The sequence below is a fragment of the Bos taurus genome, chromosome 23 (assembly GCF_002263795.3).
Source record: "Bos taurus isolate L1 Dominette 01449 registration number 42190680 breed Hereford chromosome 23, ARS-UCD2.0, whole genome shotgun sequence".
Lineage (NCBI taxonomy): Eukaryota > Metazoa > Chordata > Mammalia > Artiodactyla > Bovidae > Bos > Bos taurus.
Genome location: NC_037350.1, coordinates 32047350 through 32068414, shown reverse-complemented (window position 1 = coordinate 32068414; position 21065 = coordinate 32047350). Strand labels below are relative to the sequence as shown.

General features: G+C 38.8%; 1 protein-coding gene across 14 annotated transcripts in view; it reads right to left on the bottom strand.

Moving 5' to 3' along the window:
- SLC17A1 (solute carrier family 17 member 1) overlaps nt 1–21065 on the bottom strand; it is a 240792-nt gene that overhangs the window by 198941 nt on the left and 20786 nt on the right. For all 14 annotated transcript variants that reach the window (XR_009492642.1, XR_009492638.1, XR_009492641.1 and 11 more), the window contains 8 exons: nt 20910–20997; nt 20490–20576; nt 15998–16116; nt 15730–15894; nt 14367–14499; nt 14134–14281; nt 8972–9062; nt 54–190 (listed from right to left, as the gene is read on the bottom strand). Coding sequence is in view for 6 of the 14 variants with exons in the window: in XM_024984029.2 (XP_024839797.1) it covers nt 56–190; nt 8972–9062; nt 14134–14281; nt 14367–14499; nt 15730–15894; nt 15998–16116; nt 20490–20576; nt 20910–20997 (966 nt within the window). In the remaining 8 variants the exon portion in view is untranslated. The remainder of the gene's footprint in view (nt 1–53; nt 191–8971; nt 9063–14133; nt 14282–14366; nt 14500–15729; nt 15895–15997; nt 16117–20489; nt 20577–20909; nt 20998–21065) is intronic.

The window sequence follows — 21065 nt, the reverse complement described above, 5'->3', positions numbered from 1 at the left end:
TCTATCCTGCATCCAGAGTTTCAAAATCTGCCCTTAATTGAATCACTTCTTACCTTCAGAGATAGGTGTTTTGTCTTTCTTTAGCCCATTCTTGAACTTCTGCTTTAGCAAATATAAGGTAGAAGATTAGGCTTATCATGTTATTGGCTATCATCAGGAGGAAGATTTTAAGCCAGGGAGATTCTGCATCCTGAGGAATTAAAGTGCAAACAATTATAAACTATTGTGTTTTGTAACATTTAAAATGTAGTATTAAAATTAATATAGGCTTGATGCAGGTCACTTAAACATGGCAAAACATTTTAATAAGGAACAAAAAGTTAAATTTCACTCTACAAAGATAATCACCATTTGACTTATGGTTTGTGTCTATGTACATATAACTTTTCATGTATAAAATTGCATGAATATAGTGCTAAAAGCCAAGAATGCATATGGTTTTATATTCCGAAATATCCCATAAACATGTTTGTATATTAGGAAATATTTGACTGTATCATATCTGTTACTGACTTGTAATCCAGAGTTTAGATTTATAAAATTTATAAGAGCACCTCTTATTTGTTTAAAGTTGTTTTTCACTTTTTGTTGCTATAGGCTTGAATAAGTTGGTGATTAATTACAAACACAGCAATGCTTTTGAATAAGATTTATCAAATACCCTTTCCTTATTTATGAAAATGGTTGATACATTTTCTATTTCAGCCTATTAATATGATCAGTTTCATTAATACATTTTATTAATAAATAGAGCCACTTTACTTTCTTAGAAAAGGGCCTACTTAATTATGATGTTGTACATATTTTAATATATTGATGAATTCTATACACAGGTAATTTATTTTTGGCATCCATACTCAAAGATGATATTAAATTTCAGTTATATTTCAGATTTTGATCAGCTGAGGTTAAATTTTATAAAGTTAAATGTAAAATGCATTGTGATTGCATTTTGGTCTCTGGTGTCATGCTTTTGAAGGATGGATGTCCTGTCTGAAGTTTAAATAATTATTAACTCCTATTTTACTTTAGTATCTTTATTATATCCTTTCTTCATTTACATTTGTTATCGTCCATAATTAACATAAGGGTAAATATGAGAACAGAATGTAATTATTTTTTTTTTCAAGTGGGCTCACCACTGTGTTTTTAAAGAAATCAATCCATTCCTTCTAGTTTGAGATGAAACTTTATTATAAAGAATGTGTTTTTTTTCAGAACTTGACCAAATCATACTAGTTTCATTTAAAATATAATTTAAGAGAAGTTGAAAAGTTTCTTGCCAAACTAGACATTAAATATATTTAATTATAATGATTTCTAGAATTAAAACATGCAGAATTTGACAGCTAATAGGTAAAGAGAGTGAAGGAAAAAAAAAACCAAGATGTGTTTAGAAATTTAATGATAAAAAAAGTTTTGATAACTTTAAGTTAATAGAATTTACTGTCATTTGGAATTGAAGTACAACCTAGAAATTTAATGTGCATCTCCCTTCTAATATTTTCACTGATGTTGCTCAATAAGTGTGCAGTCTTATTCATATGGACTTTGTACAATTTTCAAAATACTCATAGGTGTTTTGCAATATTAGTTGACACTGTGCTTTTTCCACATTACGCTATCTAACTTTGATTTCACCCTCCACCCCATGCCAGGAAGATAATCACAATCTCTGTCCATAGTGTTGCATTTTTCCTCTGCATTTACATTGTGTATATCAATAATTTAGTTGTCTTGACAGGTGTGTTTGCTAGCATTTTCAGAATGCTAAACAATAGGATGGCTAGCAATACACTTTTATTTTTCCCGATTTAAAAGTATATGAGAATAAAACTTCTAATAGCTGTTATTCATTAAACACAAACATCTAATATCCCATGAATGATCTGATGTGGTAATTACCTTAACTCCGTGAAGTTTCTATGTCATCTTAGGCATTTACAGCTAGAGACACTGAGATTAAGGAGTGTTTCCAGGTCACATATCTTGTAAGTAGCTAAGACTTGAACAAGATAGTTTTGTTGGAGAAATTGAAACTGCTAAGAAACTGTTAGGCCTTCCCTTGTGGCTCAGCTGGTAAAGAATCTGCCTGCAGTGCGGGAGATCTGGGTTCAGTCCCTGGGTTGGGAAGATCCCCTGGAGAAGGGAAAGGCTACCCACTCCAGCAATGTGGTCTGGAGAATTCCAGGGACTGTATAGTCCATGGGGTCGCAAAGAGTTGGACATAACTGAGTGACTTTCACTTCACTGTTAAGTAGCTGATTCTCAATGTTTCTAGTATTTTTGCTTAAGCTTTTTTTCCTGATATCATCATCTTTGGTTAATGTTTACTTCATCTTTTTTTTGCTGTTCTTACAAGTTTCAATGTTTCTATGTCTATTTTAGGTATGTGTGTTATATATTTTTTATTTATATAATATTTATGTATTTTATATAAATAATTTCTCTATGAGGTATGCAACTGTGGATTTCAGTTTATCCTACTTGTCATTATTGATTTTCTTAAAGGTATGAATTGCTGTATTTCTGTAAAACTAGAAAACAATCACTTTTTCTTCAAATTTAACTTCTGTCCTATTCTCTTTTCTGGAACTCCAGTTAAATGTATGTTGGGCCTTCTCCCTGAGTCCACACATATTCTATACCTTCTATATTTTTTTATGTGATTCACTCTGGATAGATCCTCCAGATAGGTCAAGATAAAGTAGGTTATACTACAGATACTAATACCCGCTCCCTAACCCCTCAGAAATCCTAGTGGCTTTTAATGGCAGAGATTTGGTTTTTATTTAAACCAAAGGTTTATAGCTTCCCCAGTGGCTCAGTGATAAAGAATGCCAATGCAGGAGATGCTGGTTCGATCCATGGGTCAGGGAGATCCCCTGGAGAAGGATGGCAACCCACTCCAACCTGGGAAATCCCATGGACAGAGGAGCCTGGAGTCACAAAGAGTTGGACACAACTTAACGACTCAACAACAACAACAAGGTTCATAGCAAGTTGACTAGAGATCATACTCCATGTCTCTTCATTCCTGGCTCCTGGTTGATGGATTTGCAGTTGCTTTTCTGACTGTTGCTAGTTGCTGTGTCAAAACAAGAAAGTGGTCTGTTGATTCTTAATGCTTGTCTTCAGAATGAACACATATCACTTTCTCTCATGTGTCACTGGTCAAAATAAGTTATATAAAATATATATAACTTCAAGGAAGTGGGAAATGCCCAAGAGGAGAACCAGAAAAATTATTGTATCTGCAATAATTACTTCCCAGCCTGCCCTCTGCTCCACAAATGGATTCACTTACCTTCCTCTATGCTAAACACACTAATTAAGAGGGACCACTCCACAGGCCCTCCAGCCCTCCCTTCATTTGCTTCAGAGCCTCACTGAAGAACATTCAAACATTCACCAGGACGTGGCTCTCAAACTGTCTGCCTAGCAGTGTGTTATCAGCATTGGTGTGTGTGTGTTCATTCGCTCAGTTGTGTCTGACTCTTTTGCGATCCCATCAATTATAGCCTGCCAGGCTCCTCTGTCCATGGGATTTTCCAGGCAAGAGTACTGGAGTGGGTTGCCATTTCCTACTCCAGGGTATCTTCCTGACCCAGGGATTATACCCACAACTCTCACATCTCCTGCAATGGCAGGCAGATTCTTTACCACTGAGCCACCTGGGGGTTGTGTCAGCATGACTAAGGACCTGTGGTTTCTGTTTGTTTCCCAATCCTCCTTTTCTGAAAGGAAATATTTATTGCAGCTATTGGATCACTATGCTACCATTATATACAGCATGATAGAACATATATAGCCCCTGGTATAGAGGGTTCTCTCCCAATGAAGGGGTGGACCCATTCTGCACTTTGAACAAGATGGGACTTTGGCTGTCTGTTGACTTCTTACAGAAGGAGTAAAATTGCTGTGCATGTAAGTTTTTATACATTTTCAGGCCTTTAAGTTGTCTTAAGAGAATTGGTCCAAATTCCTTACCTTTCCCATGAATTGAAGCAGAAGCCTCACGAATTCTCTTATTAGATGTATTTAATCTAAATTTTTAATTTTTATATTTTTAATTGCCAGAAGTTAGATTTAGCTCTTTGTTAAACCTTATGCTTCTTATATGTTCAATCCTTTTAGTTCTTTAAATATATACATATATGTCCAATATCTGATCTGATTTTGTGGTTTTTATTCTTTTCTCACATGACATTTCATTTCTGCAAGCATTTTGTAATTTTTGATTGATTCTGAAATCATATTCACCAAAACTTTATGCTTAAGAAATTCTGGAGGATGAATTTTAGGGTTAGTTTCTTCAGAAAAAAAATTGTTTACTGTTTCTAGACATCTGTGGACTACTTGAAATTAATTTCTTGGCTTATGGCATTAGGACCCAACAGAGTTTGAATTAGGGTCTCAAATCCTTGTGAATGGTTTATTGTTTCAAATGTTCACAGGAGTCTTTATTCAGATTTCCCTCTCCCTTTGTAGCTGAAGCTGAGACAAACAAGTTTCCTTACTGGGCAGAGACAACTTCAGTCAGTTCTGGAGTCATGTTTCTTGCCACCTTTTGGGAAAGTCAGCTCAGAAGGTCCAAATGAGTTCATTGAAAGGCTGAACTGGCTGAATGGGCTACATGCTCAGGAAGAGAAAACACACCCTGGTCTTTAAGAGTTCTTTTTTATTGAGGCCAGCTCTCTGACCATGGAGTCTCCATGGTTATAGTGATGTTTTCAGCCTTTCTGATACCATAAATCCTAACACATGATGGTGGGGGGCTGCCAAAATTGTGGGATAAGGAGCATTTGGAGGATTTTCCTGTAAACTGCTATTTCTCAGCTTGTAGATACATGGTAGTAGTGGTATCAGTTTATAGTCCCTAGTGATTACAGTTTTATGTCAGCATTTTCACTTTGGCTCTTCTTTGTGAGTGGTTTTGGGGGTATTACTGCTTGTGCTCTGTTTGTCTATAATAACTGAAGCTATAGATCACCCAGCATGGGCAATTTCCCCAAGGCAGCCAGTGGCTTTGCTGGTCATTTACCTCTCTGGAATCAAGCCCTTCCTTCATTTTCAGTCTCTGAAATTTTCCCTTACATTTTTTTTTTCAAGGTCAAAGTGAAAGTGACCTCAGTCGTGTCCGACTCTGTTACCCCATGGACTATACAATCCATGGAATTCTCTAGGCCAGAATACTGGAATGGGTAGCCTTTCCCTTCTCCAGGGGATCTTCCCAACACAGTGATCGAACCCAGGTCTCCCGCATTGCAGGCGGATTCTTTACCAGCGGAGTGACAAGGGAAGCCCTTTTCAAGGTCAGGCATGCCTTTAACATGATTGTTAAAATTTGATAAGGCACTTAAATTTCTTTGAATATATATTATTAGGTTCTGGAACCACAGAATTCATCAAATTATGTTGGCAAAGACTGTACAGCCATTTGAATCCAGGGGGGCGGAGAAAGTATATTCAGGTGTTACAACAGTCATCGTATCAGTACAATAAATCATGGTCAAAGATAAACCAATCTAGCAAATAGTAAAGTGAAAGTCACTCAGTAGTGTCCAACTCTTTGCGACCCTATGGACTATACAGTCCATGGAATTCTCTAGGCCAGAATACTGGAGTGGGTAGCCTATCCCTTCTCCAGCAGATCTTCCCAACCCAGGAATCAAACCAGGGTCTCCTTCATTGCAGGTGGATTCTTTACCAACTGAGCTAACAAATAATAAACTTATTATTAATAGTTACTGGGTAAATAATCTGTGGCTTAAGAAGAAAAGTCAGAGTAAATGTGATGGTTGAGAAATGGTTTCCAAGCAAGGCAAAGACTAATAGCGTTTTGCCAAGAAAATGCACTGGTCATAACAAACACCCTCTTCCAACAACACAAGAGAAGACTCTATACATGGACATCAACCAGATGGTTAATACCGAAATCAGATTGATTATATTCTTTGCAGCCAAAGATGCAGAAGCTCTATACAGTCAGCAAAAACAAGACCAGGAGCTGACTGTGGCTCAGATCATAAACTCCTTATTGCCAAATTCAGACTTAAATTGAAGAAAGTAGGGAAAACCACTAGACCATTCAGGTATGACCTACATCAAATCCCTTATGATTATACAGTAGAAGTGAGAAATAGATTTAAGGGCCTAGATCTGATAGAGTGCCTGATGAACTATGGAATGAGGTTCGTGACATTGTACAGGAGACAGGGATCAAGACAATCCCCATGGAAAAGAAATGTAAAAAAGCAAAATGGCTGTCTGGGGAGGCCTTACAAATAGCTGTGAAAAGAAGAGAAGCAAAAAGCAAAGGAGAAAAGGAAAGATATAAGCATCTGAATGCAGAGTTCCAAAGAATAGCAAGAAGAGATAAGAAAGCCTTCCTCAGGGATCAATGCAAAGAAATAGAGGAAAACAGCAGAATGGGAAAGACTAGAGATCTTTTCAAGAAAATTAGAGATACCAAGGGAACATTTCATGCAAAGATGGGCTCGAAAAAGGACAGAAATGGTATGGACCTAACAGAAGCAGAAGATATTAAGAAGAGATGGCAAGAATACACAGAAGAACTGTACAAAAAAGATCTTCACGACCCAGATAATCACGATGGTGTGACACTCACCTAGAGCCAGACATCCTGGAATGTGAAGTCAAGTGGGCCTTAGAAAGCAGTACTATGATCAAAGCTAGTGGAGGTGATGGAATTCCAGTTGAGCTATTTCAAATCCTGAAAGATGATGCTGTGATAGTGCTGCACTCAATATGCCAGCAAATTTGGAAAACTCAGCAGTGGCCACAGGACTGGAAAAGGGCAGTTTTCATTCCAATCCCAAAGAAAGGCAATGCCAAAGAATGCTCAAACTACCACACAATTGCACTCATCTCACACACTAGTAAAGTAATGCTCAAAATTCTCCAAGCCAGGCTTCAGCAATATGTGAACCGTGACCTTCCTGATGTTCAAGCTGGTTTTAGAAAAGGCAGGGGAACCAGAGATCAAATTGCCAACATCTGCTGGATCATGGAAAAAGCAAGAGAGTTCCAGAAAGACATCTATTTCTGCTTTACTGACTATGCCAAAGCCTTTGACTGTGTGGATCACAATAAACTGGAAAATTCTGAAAGAGATGGGAATACCAGACCACCTGATCTTCCTCTTGAGAAATTTGTATGCAGGTCAGGAAGCAACAGTTAGAACTGGACATGGAACAACAGACTGGTTCCAAATAGGAAAAGGAGTACGTCAAGGCTGTATATTGTCACCCTGCTTATTTAACTTATATGTAGAGTACATCATGAGAAACGCTGGACTGGAAGAAACACAAGCTGAAATCAAGATTGCCAGGAGAAATATCAATAACCTCAGATATGCAGATGACACCATCCTTAAGGCAGAAAGTGAAGAGGAACTAAAAAGCCTCTTGATGAAAGTGAAAGTGGAGAGTGAAAAAGTTGGCTTAAAGCGCAACATTCAGAAAACGAAGATCATGGCATCCGATCCCATCTATGGGAAATAGATGGAGAAACAGTGTCAGACTTTATTTTTGGGGGCTCCAAAATCACTGCAGATGATGACTGCAGCCATGAAATTAAAAGACGCTTACTCCTTGGAAGGAAAGTTATGACCAACCTAGATAGCATATTGAAGAGCAGAGACATTACTTTGCCAACAAAGGTCCGTCTAGTCAAGGCTATGGTTTTTCCTGTGGTCATGTATGGATGTGAGAGTTGGACTGTGAAGAAGGCTGAGCGCTGAAGAATTGAAGCTTTTGAACTGTGGTGTTGGAGAAGACTCTTGAGAGTCCCTTGGACTGCAAGGAGATCCAACCAGTCCATTCTGAAGGAGATCAGCCCTGGGATTTCTTTGGAGGGAATGATGCTGAAGCTGAAACTCCAGTACTTTAGCCACCTCATGCGGAGAGTTGACTCATTGGAAAAGACTCTGATGCTGGGAGGGATTGGGGGCAGGAGGAGAAGGGGACGACAGAGGATGAGATGGCTGGATGGCATCACTGACTCAATGGACGTGAGTCTGGGTGGATTCCGGGAGTTGGTGATGGACAGGGAGGCCTGGCGTGCTGCGATTCATGGGGTCGCAAAGAGTTGGACATGACTGAGCGACTGAACTGAATCACCAGAGTGACTACAGTGATTTTGCCCTCAGGCAACCAGCTCTGGGAAATGAGTTTCTTTACATGATACTATCAATTTATACAATGTTCATTCAGAATTGCCCATTTATTTATCATCTCTGTTGCCTCATTTCTTTTTCATATCTCTAATCTACCATTTGGGATAATTTTATTTTTCCCTAAAAAAAACTACCTTTAGCTTTTTTTCCTCAGTGCTAGCCTACTTTTGATGAATTCTCTGTTGTTTTTTTTTTTTTGAAAATGGATGCATTTAAACTCCATTTTTTATGGCAGATTTTTTTTTTTTTTTGATGGACTGTAGAATTCTGGACTAGTAGTTATCTTCCTTCAACACCAGAAAAGGCATTTTAAGTATTTTTAAAAGGAGAATTTCAGGTAACTTTGTTCTTGGAAACAGAAGCCAGCCTTCATAGAATTGTTTTGTTTGGTCATTTAAACTTGTCTTTGTTCCTGATTTTTCATTCCTTTCCTGATAAAACCATGTCTTATTACTTGTATTACCACTGACCAAGTCAACTAACTATTTTGATCAAGGCACACATTAATTGTTAAAAAGCACAGAAGTCCACCTCTGTTTCAATAACCAACAGTTAAAGTTACCAGCATAATTAGTTGACATATTACAAGAAAGAAATTGTATCATCTGTGAATTTGGAGGCAATGCCTGATTTGACCAAGTTTAATATGACACAGAATCTCATACCTCACCTCTAGATGATGTCTCCTCTGCAATTTTTTATACGCATTACCTTCTTTTTCTGTACAGTTAATATTTGAAAAGTAACTACCCATGTCTTGATGTTCCTTACCTCACTAAGGATGATTCCAGTCACAGTGGAAGCAATGAGTCCTCCTGTTAGTCCAATTACATTTGTAATTCCTCTAAGAAATCCATAATATCTATACAAAAATGAATGACAATACATAAATGTAAAGTAATACAAACGCTACAGGAAAAAACCATAATGTATTGAGAGTTTGAGAGAGAGAACTGTTGACTTCCTAAATTTCCCATTCCCACTATTCAAATTCCATTAAAATGTCTGAAAAAGTATATGGATATATAAGTAACTTTCTGGTTGCACTACAGAGTCAGAAAGCTTGTAAACAGTAAAGAATATTAATATATTGAGAAAATGAAAGCATACTAAGAGTGAAAGCCAGCTAGTTGTGAAATCTATGAGAAATTCCAAAAGTGATGTGTGTTGGTAATAGGAACTGGTTTGGGATTAAGACAAAATTGAAGGGTTCTGTTCACCTGGCCTCTTCTCACCATCCCAGAACTACTGGTCCCAGTGACTGTTCCCAGGCAAGGAGCAATGATTACTCAGGCAAGGAAACCAGAAACTTGTTTATAAGCAACTGTGATTGGCCAATCCTGAGTGCCAAAACCAACCTCAGCAGAAAATGAGCACTGCAGAAAGCAGGGGGAGCCACAGGGAGTAACACACAAAGTAGGGGTCAAATCTATCAGTCATCAAGAACAAGGAAGTGCCTTTTGGAGAACAGAATCTGTCTGAACAAGAAACTAGTTCACTCCAGGACAGGGAGTCTGTGACTTTCCTGCCCAACACATTTCACCACCAAAGATTGTATGCTTTCAATTCTTCCCCTTTGTGAGAGTGAGGGCTTTTTGTCTTTTACTTCCTTGGGTCTATTCCAATCTTTCTCTACCTTTACATGTTGAGTATTGGGGTGGGGGGTGGGTGGGGAGTGTATAATTTATTTATGGGTTCCTGATCAAAGAAGTGTCACATTTGGGCCTAGAGTCCCTGGGGTATGCTTTTGCTCTGGTCCCTCTTGCTCCAGTCCAAGAATTTCACGTGAAATGCACCCCTGGCCATCCCTCTTAAGGTTGGAACTACAATAGTATTTGATTGTCTTTGAACCCCTGGCTTTTGTTTTTGATTAATGAAACATTCTTGGCAAGTGGACTTAGAGTCCCTGGATTGTGGAGGTGTATGTAGTCACAGGGTGGAAATTTGAGTAGTCTCTTTTTGAGGGGAGCTGGAGAGTGTCTTTTAATATGTGAGGAAGAACATTTATGGTTATGAGCAGCCACAGGTACAGATAGGGCAGAAACGACCAATTGTCTCCAGTATTCATTGCTTCCTTTTTTATTTTAGCAATAGAATCCCTGGGTTTAGGGCCACTTCTGCCTTTGGGAGCCTCTGTCACTTTTGCCTTCAAAAAAGGCAAAATTTATAATATTTAAATATTTATAATATTTATTATAATTTATAATACATATAATATTGTTTACAATATTCTGTTGCTTTATTATGGGCTAAAACTACAACGAACCCTTTTTCATTTCTTATATTGATAATTTTTTCTTGATCTTATTTTATTAATTTTAAAAGAAGCAACTTTGATATTGTTGGCTTTACGTATCATTTTGGGGGTTTTTTTGGTCCTCATCTTCATAATTTCTTTCCTTCTACTTTCTTTGGGTTTAATTTGCTATTTTTTTTCCTTACCTACTTGAGACACAAACATAGTTACTGATTTTAAGACTTAATTGTCTGTCAATATATAAGTTTAAAGCTATACATTTCTCTCTGGGTATGATTTTTAAATGCACCCCACATGCTTATCAATGATATGTCACATATCTTTGTAATTTAAAGTATTTTCTAATTTCAAATGTGATTTCTCCTTTGACCTAAACATTAATTTCAAAGAATGGGAGTTATCTACCGTTTGCTTTTGATAGCAACCCTAATTTCACTGTGATTAAAGAATGTATTCTGAGTGATTACAGTCATTTAATCTTAATTCAGTTTGCTTTATGATTCAGCAGTTCCCAGTGTCAAGAGTCCTGAGTGCCATGACAGTTCTTCTGAAAATCATTACACGTCCACAATATGGAGTGGTTCACCAACCTGAGATTGACAAGGTGAGAGCTTTTTATGCTCCATTCCTCATACCATCCAAACCTCAAATGGTAGGTATTTGATATGGGCAATGAAAACAGTCTTGAGATTGTTTTAATGCTGGACAATTCACTGGACAGAAATTAGCTCTAAAATTGCTCAGTCATGTCCAACTCTTTGTGACCCCATGGATAGCCTGCCAGGCTCCTCTGTCCTTGGGGATTCTCTGGGCAAGACTACTGGAGTGGGTTGCCATACCCTCCTCCAGGGGATCTTCCCAACCCAGGGATCAAACCCAGGTCTCCCTCATTGCAGGCAAATTCTTTACCAGCTGAGCTATCAGGAAAGCCCTGAGATTGTTTTAATGCTGGATGATGCCCTGGACAGGAGTTAGCTCTAAAATTGCTTCTTCTTCAGCTGTAACATCACATGGTAAAAGCATTTTGAAGTATAAATAGCTGTTGAAACAGACTTTCAATTTAATTGATTTTACATTTGGTTTAATAATGGTTCAGTAGAACCAGAACAAGATTCAGATGTCTAAATGAGAGAGTCATTTCCTAGGCAGGTTGATAAGGAGTCTAGGGGTCCCCAAAGAGAGAGGGGTCTGGAATTCTCAAGGAGGAAGAAAGGACAAACCTTTTTTCTTTCTCCACATTCCTTAGGATTATATACCAATGATGTATCCTGCCTAAGGACAGTCTTTGGATTCAACCTTCTGTTATCTTAAAATGTTAATTATGGGAGTAGACCTGGTCTTTACAAGGATGTATCTTGCCTGAGGACAGTGTTATCTTAAAATGTAAATTATGGGAGTAGGTCTGATGAGGTCTTTACAACCTCCAGACATTCTTTGGATTCATTAGAGAGTATATAACTTCATTGTCAACACTAGCAAGCGGGTACTCTTTCTGCCCCCTTCTGATGCCTATGTCAGAAGCTTTCTCTATCTCCTTTATACTTTAATAAAACTTTACTACACAAAAGCTCTGAGCGATCAAGCCTCGTCTCTGGCCCCGGATTGAATTCTTCTCCTCCGGGGGCCAAGAATCCCGGTGTATTCGCGTGATTCAACAACAACCTTTCATAAACTATACTTTAGTCTCACATGGAGGGAAATTCGCCTGCAATGTGGGAGACCTGGGTTTGATCCCTGGGTTGGGAAGATCCCCAAAGGACAAAGGATGGTATGGCAACCCACTCCAGTGCATGACCCATCCATCAGTCAAAAATAATTAAAAGCAATTAAAAAACATTTTGGAGCCTCCCTTTAAGAATGTCAAGGGGATGACAGTGCCTTCTTAATGCATCACATAGCATCTTTAGAATCCTCTGTGCTTTTCTACTCTTGCTACCCACCAAAGAGATGGTCACTACATTTCCAGGTCCACTCTATCTTACTCTATTTCCCCAACAATATTCTCATGGAACCACATCTGTGTCTCTTCTTCCTTACAGACCTTCTTTCTTGCCATCTGGGTTCTACTCAAACAAATGTAATAATTTGCCCATTTCTCAGTTCTAGCAAAGATCAAATTCCCCTAAAAGGACAATTTAGTAATTTATCCTCTAAGGGAACTCTTTTTAATAGGCAAGGGAGGTATATGACTAGGAACATTAGGAATAAGTTTCATTTAACTCATTAATTAAAAAGTTTAAGAATTGTTTGTGACACAACGTATTATGTCAATATGTTTGTGACATAATGTATTAATACATATGCCCTAAATATTAATGATGATCTAGCTTAAGAGGCTAATAATATTTCCAAATTGTATATTAGTCTATCTTCTGTGACCTTACAAAATCACCTGGCTAACATGGAATTTGGACCCACTGGAATGATGCAACGCAGGTCAAGTTCTGTGATATCCAAGCCATTGCTGGCCAAGATATTTCCCATCCTACTGACCAGGTACTAGTGAATAACATTAGGGAGGCATTGACTACATCTAGGCAGCTCTGGAGGCAGGTAATTCTAGGTACTAATCCTCCTTCTATTTATTACTAATCATGTAACTTTACATACATTCATTTTCCTGGTCTTTGGTTTCTTTTCTCATACTTTGTGGACAATATTATCTTACAGTGGGGCATGTCACATAAAAAATAATAAATGGTTGTTCTTGCTGATTAGTCACCAAGTCATGTCCAACTCTTTTGCGACCCCATGGACTTGCAGCCCGCCCGGCTCCTCTGTCCATGGGATTTCCTAGCTAAGAATATTGGAGTGGATTGCCATTTCTTACTCCAGAGGATCTTCCTGACTTGGAGATTGAACACCCATCTCCTGCATTGGCAGGCAGATTCTTTACTACTGAGCCAACAGGGAAGGCCCCAAAATGGTAGCTATTTATAATTTTCTTAATCTAATTGTAGATACATTTTTATTTTACCTGTTTCTCAGAGTGCATATAGCCCAACTGGCATTGTGTATTCTGTATCAAATAATCCTTTTATGTCTTTATATAATTTCAAGTAGTCAGAAAACTTTCAGGCATTTTCAAGGAGGGTCTCAAAAATAAATAAATGCATACATGTCTTTGTTACTTTGGCCTTCACCTAGTATAGATCTGATGGACAAGATTCTTTACAGAATTGTGACAAATTAGAATATTCTTGGTTGATTTTTTCCTCTCTATCCCAGGCCGCAGATTTATAAAACTTCAGAGAATTCTGTTCATATTGGATCTATGTTCTCCAGAAAGTGCCAGCCCTGGACAGTGTCCCCTGGAGTTGTGCAAACAACAGAACTGCTTCCATTAGTCACACTTATTGTATCTAAAAAGGGTATATAGCACAGTAAAAAGAGGAAAAGTTTTTTGCCAACTGGATCTGGATTAAAATCCTAGGTAACATCCAAGCCAGTGGTGAGATCTTAGGCTGATAATCAAGTATCTGAACGTCAGTGTCCTTAGTTGCAAAATAAATATTACTAACTGTTGGTTGAGGAGTGATAATATATACTTTTTAAGTCTGACCTATATTGATGCTTCTTCAGAACGTCTGGCCTGTTGACCATCAATTCCAAAATAGTTGAAATCTTAAAACATCTTTATGAACTTAGATACAAGAAAGAGATTTTAAAAACCTACCTGGGAGCGATATCCAAGACATTTATGATTATTCCGCCCATAGCAAAGCTTCCTGTTGAATTAGCAAGTATCAGGAAAATTATAGTGGCATAGTAGCTGGAACTCAGGTAAAGCAGGCAGAGGCTGAAGAGGGAAGGCAGGAGAAGTCCTGCGGAATGATTCAGACAACAGTCAGGTGCATGCCAAAGATGGGGGATACCCCAAAATACTTGAACGTTTTGGCTATTTCTTACCTAGCGAGGTGAAGAGTTTCCGGATGGTGACTAGACTGAAAGTATTCCTTGTCTGGAAGATGTCTGCCATATAACCTGCTAGGACAGCAAAAATCCAGGCAAACAAATGGGGGAGGGAAGACAGCAGCCCATTCTGAGGAGGAAATGTTATTGTGAGTGAATATGAGAAATGGAATAATCCCTATACTGAAATTCAGTATTGAAAATTTGTATTGTCACACAGGAAACAATCAACATGCAACCCCAGAATTATTTCACACTACCCAAGAGAAAGAGAAAAATAGTTTTGAGGTCAGAAACAGACATCACAATCTGCTTAGTTTTCTATTGTATTATCATGGGACCTGAAAGTTCTAGATGGTAGAGAGGAAAACTAAGTTGGGAATGGGAAATGCTGTCCCTGAGGAAAATAACAAATAATAATGATAATGGAAGACATGTATACGGTGCTTATTCTGGACCAGCTGCTGTTAATCTTTGCAACAAATCCATGGTCTAATGGAAGATTACACTAAATCATATGGAGCTTAAAAGACCTTTGTCATGCTAGTCCCTAGGCTGGGTAGTTGGAAATTCATTATAGAATGTCTCAAAGTGGCAAGCCCAGACTCCATTTCTAAAGGAGTCTTTCCTGGTTATTATGGCATCAAGCAACAGAAGGTTTCAAGCATTTGTACTTTTTCAAGTCAGAAAAGCAATGAGAATGCCAGTCCTTTCAGAGCAAGACATGAGTCATGGGTTCACAGGACTCTTTGCCTCTCCCCTGTGGAGAGGATTGGTATGAGCTGTGATGGGTGGTAGACTCTGGCCAATTGACTTTCAGGGGAGGATCCCCATCCCTGCAGGGAACAATGGTATTGAGCTTTAAGGAATACACAGAGGTTGTTATTATAGGGAATGGGAGATAGGGAATCTGTGAGAACCTGGGTGATGTGTATTTTTGTGGGAGTGCTAAAAAGGATATCTACACCTTTTGTTCTGGGCAATGTTAACATAATAATTGTAAATGATGAAGTCTCTAGGTAAAGAACATCAGCTAAATAGTATGAGTGCTAAGTCGCTTCAGTCATGTCCGACTTTGAGACCCTATGGACTATAGCCTGCCAGGCTCCTCTGTCCATGGGATTCTCCAGGCAAGAATACTGGAGTGGGTTGCCACGCCCTCCTCCAGAGGATCTTCCTGACCGAGGGATTGAACCCATGTCTCTCTGTCTCCTGCATTAGCAGGCAGGTTCTTTACCACTAGCACCACCTCGGAAGCCCAAATAATATAGGGATGGGCAAGAGCTAGGACTAGAGTCATGGGAGAAAAAGACATGGGCACAAAGTCCTTCATAAAGTGAAGAGGAAAAGGTGTACTTACCTCTTCTACATCGACATGAAGCTTGTAGTCAATATATATTGGTATATAAATACTCAGAAAGGTATTTGACCAGAAAAAAGCAAAATTACAGAGGGAAATGACCCAGAGTGGAGTAGACTTCAGCATAGCTTTGATGGGCACTTTGATGAGTGTACTTGAGCTGACCTGGAAGGGAACCCATTAATCATTAGCACATTAGGTCAAGCTGGAACACATTTCATTTGGCACAGAATCTGGGAGATACCAAAGTGGAGCATGCGGGTTCTACCTGCTGGGTGAGAGCGGATGTGATGTATTCCTTCTCTCTGTTGCTTATAAATGGGTGGTCCTTTGGGTCCTCATAAAACAGAATGAACCAGAGAACACTTAAGGCACAGCCACAAGCACCTATCAGAGCAGGACAAATTAGAATTGAAATTGCTCTATCTGTAGTGAGTTTCTTTTCCAAATTGGCATTTTTCATTACTGGTCTGAGAACCTGGACCTCCTCTTTCTTTTTGGAACCTTGCAACAAGGCTTACATTTTTCATAATTTTCTTTGTATCCACACCTGCCTCTCCAAACAGAGTGAATTTTACAGAAATGGTAGCAAACCCTCTGGCCTGTCCCGATTTCTTAGCCTCTTTTATTCTCCATGTAGGATAGCTGGGCCTCCTTGCTCTTAGGGCATCATCTCTACAGATTCTTAATGTGTTCTATTGTGAGAGGAGGGTGTAACTGGGCTCATATGGGCTTGACAATCATCTGGTTTTGAGAAGTAGGCCTTAGCCCATACTCCTAAGATGCAGCCTAGGCCTTCAGGATTGTCCGAGTCTCATAAGAGTCTGCCAAATTATTTGTTGCTTTTGACTTTTTTATACTAAGGATCTGATCATAAATAATCCTCTGTTAGGATAGGGAATGTATATTGCTTAGTAGTCAGGCTTCCAGAAATGCATTTATTCATTTGACAAATATACTGGTTAAATGCCATTATGTACCATGTACCATTCTAGGTCATGGGAATGCAGCAGTGAATAAAGCAGACACGTGCCCTGCCTTTACAGAGTTTATTTTCTGATGGATGAGAGAGACAGTGAATAGTAATTAAGCAAAAGGTAATAAATGTCAGTGACCAGAGCTAGGGAATAGAGTTGTGGGGAGAGGAGCAAAGGAGCACTATGTTCAGGGAAAGTGAGGACACTGATGTGGGCACAGATACTCCAGGCTGAGGGAGAAATAAGTACCAAGGCCCAGAGTTATGAAGCCAGTGTCACTGGACAGGGAGCAAGGTGAGGATGGTAATGGATGAGGATGAGAGGTAATGAGATCAGACCATGTGAAAAGCTGGAGCCATTGTAGGATCTCAGACTTCTGCAACACACTTTAAGACAACATTAAAAGAATAGTTTGACAGTATACCATTTCCACCTCATTCTGTGACCTGAGTGCCCAAACCCAAGGCAAAATGTAAATAGACATGAACACCTAATAAATACACAGGAAATACAATATATTTCTCTAAATTACTGTAGTCAATCCTTAGAAAATTCATTTGATGCTATTAGCTTTCTTTAAAAATGGGAAAATGGATGCTCAGAAAGGTCTACTTACTTGCTCAGGGGCACATGGTTAGTAAGTGGTAACTGACACTTAAGCATGGATTATATTGTCTAGAGAGGGAAAATAGCTTAGAGGAGGAGACTGGATAAAAGCTTTGAAGAAAGACAACAGTTAGTGGCAAGTAGAAGAGGAGAATCTCTGCAAGTCTCTGCAAAAGAGATTGAGAGGAAATGGCCAGAAGGATGAAGTCCAATGCAGGGAGAGCAGGACCACAGCAACTGAGATGAGAAGAAAATGCCTGATCACCGAGGTTCAGTGCGTGGAGTCAAAGGTACAGGCACCAGGGAAAGAATGGTATTGTTGGGTTGATTGATGGTACTTGTTCAGGTCAAATGTGGACTGAAGAACTTCAGCTTGATTTATGGGCATCGAGGCTTGGACAGTTCTAACATTTGGGAGGCATATAAGGAGTTTGGAAGTCATCATCAAATGTTAAACAAACTATAGACAACAGTGCTTCTTTGATCTGGCAGAGAATTGAGGCCACAGGGCAAACCACTGCCCTCCTATCTCTAGATAGACAGACAGACAGATGCAGAGAATTACAAGTTCCCAGAACAGAAGCCCAGAAACAGAAAACTCCAATGGAACCAGTCAGTAGTAAGGTTGGAAAACCTAGCATTTGATGATTTACTGTAGGTTCAGTGTGGACAAGTTTGAGAGATGAAAGGTCTGGGTGGGAGGGGCCCAGGCTTAAGCAGACCCCTCACACTTGTGTGAGTTTTATTTCCAGAAGACCTGCCAGATTCTCACAGTGAATATAAGAATACAATCTCTTAATCCTTCTAGGAGAGGATGAGGAAAGTAGTCATTTTTAATTACATCTAGAGCATTCTATTCTTCACAAAAACTACTCAAGGGGAAATTATTTTACCAGAGCCTCACCAACTTAAGGAAAGGGAAACACCCAACTCCAGACCCTTCTTCCTGTCTCACTTAAGGAGGGGGAAAAAAACAAAACTGAGAAGAACTGGTGAAGCTCAGGGGCACAGGCTCACCAAAACCCTGAGACCAAATCATAGACCACAGAACACTGTCTCCCCACATACACACCTTACCACCATATCAGAAGAATCCTTGCATGTTAGTGGGAATCTAGCTAGAATTGCATGTCCCAAACCTTATTTAAGAAGTCTGTAGAGAAACTAAAAAAACTACAGGAAAGACAAAAACAAAGATACCAGAGGAAATTGTAGCCTCTAAAACAGAGCACACAGTAAGCCAGATTAACCTGTAGCCAGTAAAACATAAAACCTCATACTAAAGTCCTATTTATTTTAGTTCATTTTAGTGAATTTTGCTGAGCTTTCAACAAGAAAACCATGAAGCATAGAAGAAAACAAAAAAACAGTTTGAAGAGACAGAGCAAGCATCAAAACTAGATTCAGATATTAGCAGAGGTATGGAATTATGAGATCAAAAATTTAACACATGATTAAAAAGCCTGTGAAAAAGACAACATATAAGAATAAGTAGTGATGTAAGTAGAGAGACGAATTCTAACAATCAAAAGAAAATGCTTTAAATTAAAAACACTGTAACAGAAATGAAGAATGCCTTTAATGGGCTCATTAATAGATAGACATGGTTGAAGGAAAAAAAATCACTGAACTTCAAGAAATGTCCATATGGATTTCCAAACCTGAAATGCAAATAGAATAAAAGCACTAAAAAGAAATGAATATCCAACAATTGTGTACAACTACAATGGTGTAATATATGTGTAGTGGGAATATCAGGAAGAGAATAAGAGCAAGGAACAGAAAAAAATATTTGATGACTAATGGCAGTGATGAAGAGCAGTGAAACTGAGAGGATGGAAGACATAGTTTCACATTATGGGTTGGCCATTTGCTCCCTGTGAGTATCGGAGGCTCCCTGTAGATCCACTCTCCACCCTGCTTTGGCCACAGATGGCTGACTTGAATGAACATCAACAGGCCCCCATGTCCTCTGCTTTCCAGATAGATTTGGGCAGAAGAAAGTCTAAGCAGAAGATTAGAAGGAGAAACTTGAATGAGATTAGGGTGTCTCTTTCCCTAGTTATCACTTTCCGCAGCATTGCCTCAGTCTATATATACTCCCTTTTATGAAAAGTCACAGGTCCTGTCAATGTAGATATCTCTACAGGACTCTCTCCTAGTGGATTCCCCTCAACTACTCCCTTGCTTGCCCCTTTGGACCTGGGGATGGTATTAGCTTCTTTTTTGCTAGCACCAGATCACTTCTCTAATCCTGTGATTCTGCCACATCTTTATACCATTTTAAATAATTGCTTCATAAATAGATCCCTCTGCATTAAGCCTCTATATTGTTATTTGTCTATCAAACGAACATAAAAGCACTCATCCACAGTCCCTTACTGACAAATTTAAAATCAAGATTTGAAAGTGATTTTCTAACTTATCTGGAAACCCCAGTCCTTTGTAGTTTTTCATTTATTCCAATTTGTTGAGAATTTCATGTGTAACTCTAGAAACGAATATGTTTGATTATGAGATGATAGGGCTTCCCTGGTAGCTCAGCTGGTAAAGAATCCACCTGCAATGCAGGAGACCCCAGTTCGAATCCTGGGTCCGGAAGATCCCCTGGAGAAGGGATAGGTTATCCACTCCAGTATTCTTGGGCTTCTCTGGTGTTTCAGCTGGTAAAGAATCTGCCTGCAGTGTGGAAGACCTGGGCTTGATCCCTGGGTTGGGAAGATCCCCTGGTGAAGGGAATAGCTACACTCCAGTATTCTGGCCTGGAGACTGTATAGTCCATGCAGTCTCAAAGATTCGGACATGACTGAGCAACTTTCACTTTCACATAAGATGATGTACCAAATCATGCTTGGGATGTTAAGTATACATAGTATACTCATATTATGTTTGACCTGTTCTGATCATCCCTTTCCCCATGAGTTTATGTAAGGGATATGTTTCTGTAGCATCGATGTTATAGAGTTGTGAAATTATGTACAATAATGCATGTATAGTTCTGAGCATGATGTCTCACTTGCAATAAGAAATTAATGAATGTTGACTGCTCTTTTTCCTTCAATGTGATTTATTATTTTTAATATTGTTAACCTCATATAAATTATTAAATTTTGCATTTACATTTAGGTTTTATAGACCTTTAAATAATGACTTGGATTTTTATAGAAAGAGACTCACCAAAAATATAAAAGACCATGGGCCATCCCAGGGAGTCACAGATGAATCCAGTGATAAGCAGGACAATACAGGGTCCTAGTAGGAGTCCTAATCAGAAGGCACAAAGAACATCCCTAATTAATGCAGGCATCTGGAAACGGAGATAATGTAGCTTCATGGTGGCAGTGAACAACTTCTAGTGAAATATTCATATAATATCAAACACAAGAAAATAATGAAATATTTGCTTTCTTCTCTTTTTGCTGTTGTTAGAGATAAGGAAACCTTTTCTCTGTCCTAGACAGTTTCCACATATTTAAAGTGTGGATGGTTTCCAAAGCCCTTGACAGTTCGAAACACACATATTTCTTATGTTCTAGGGCAGAACATGCTACAATGAGATGACAATAGGACTAGGCATTCTAGGCCCTAAGTTATTACCTGACAAACTCAGAGCAGTAAGTCGGCCTAGTTCCAAGGGAGGAGCCCACTTGATCCATATTACTTGCTGAGTTGTTAATGTTATCCCCTGAAAGAATGATTAGAACATTTGATCTCTGACATGTTCTGTGAATTTAAACTCTAGTTTTTGCATTA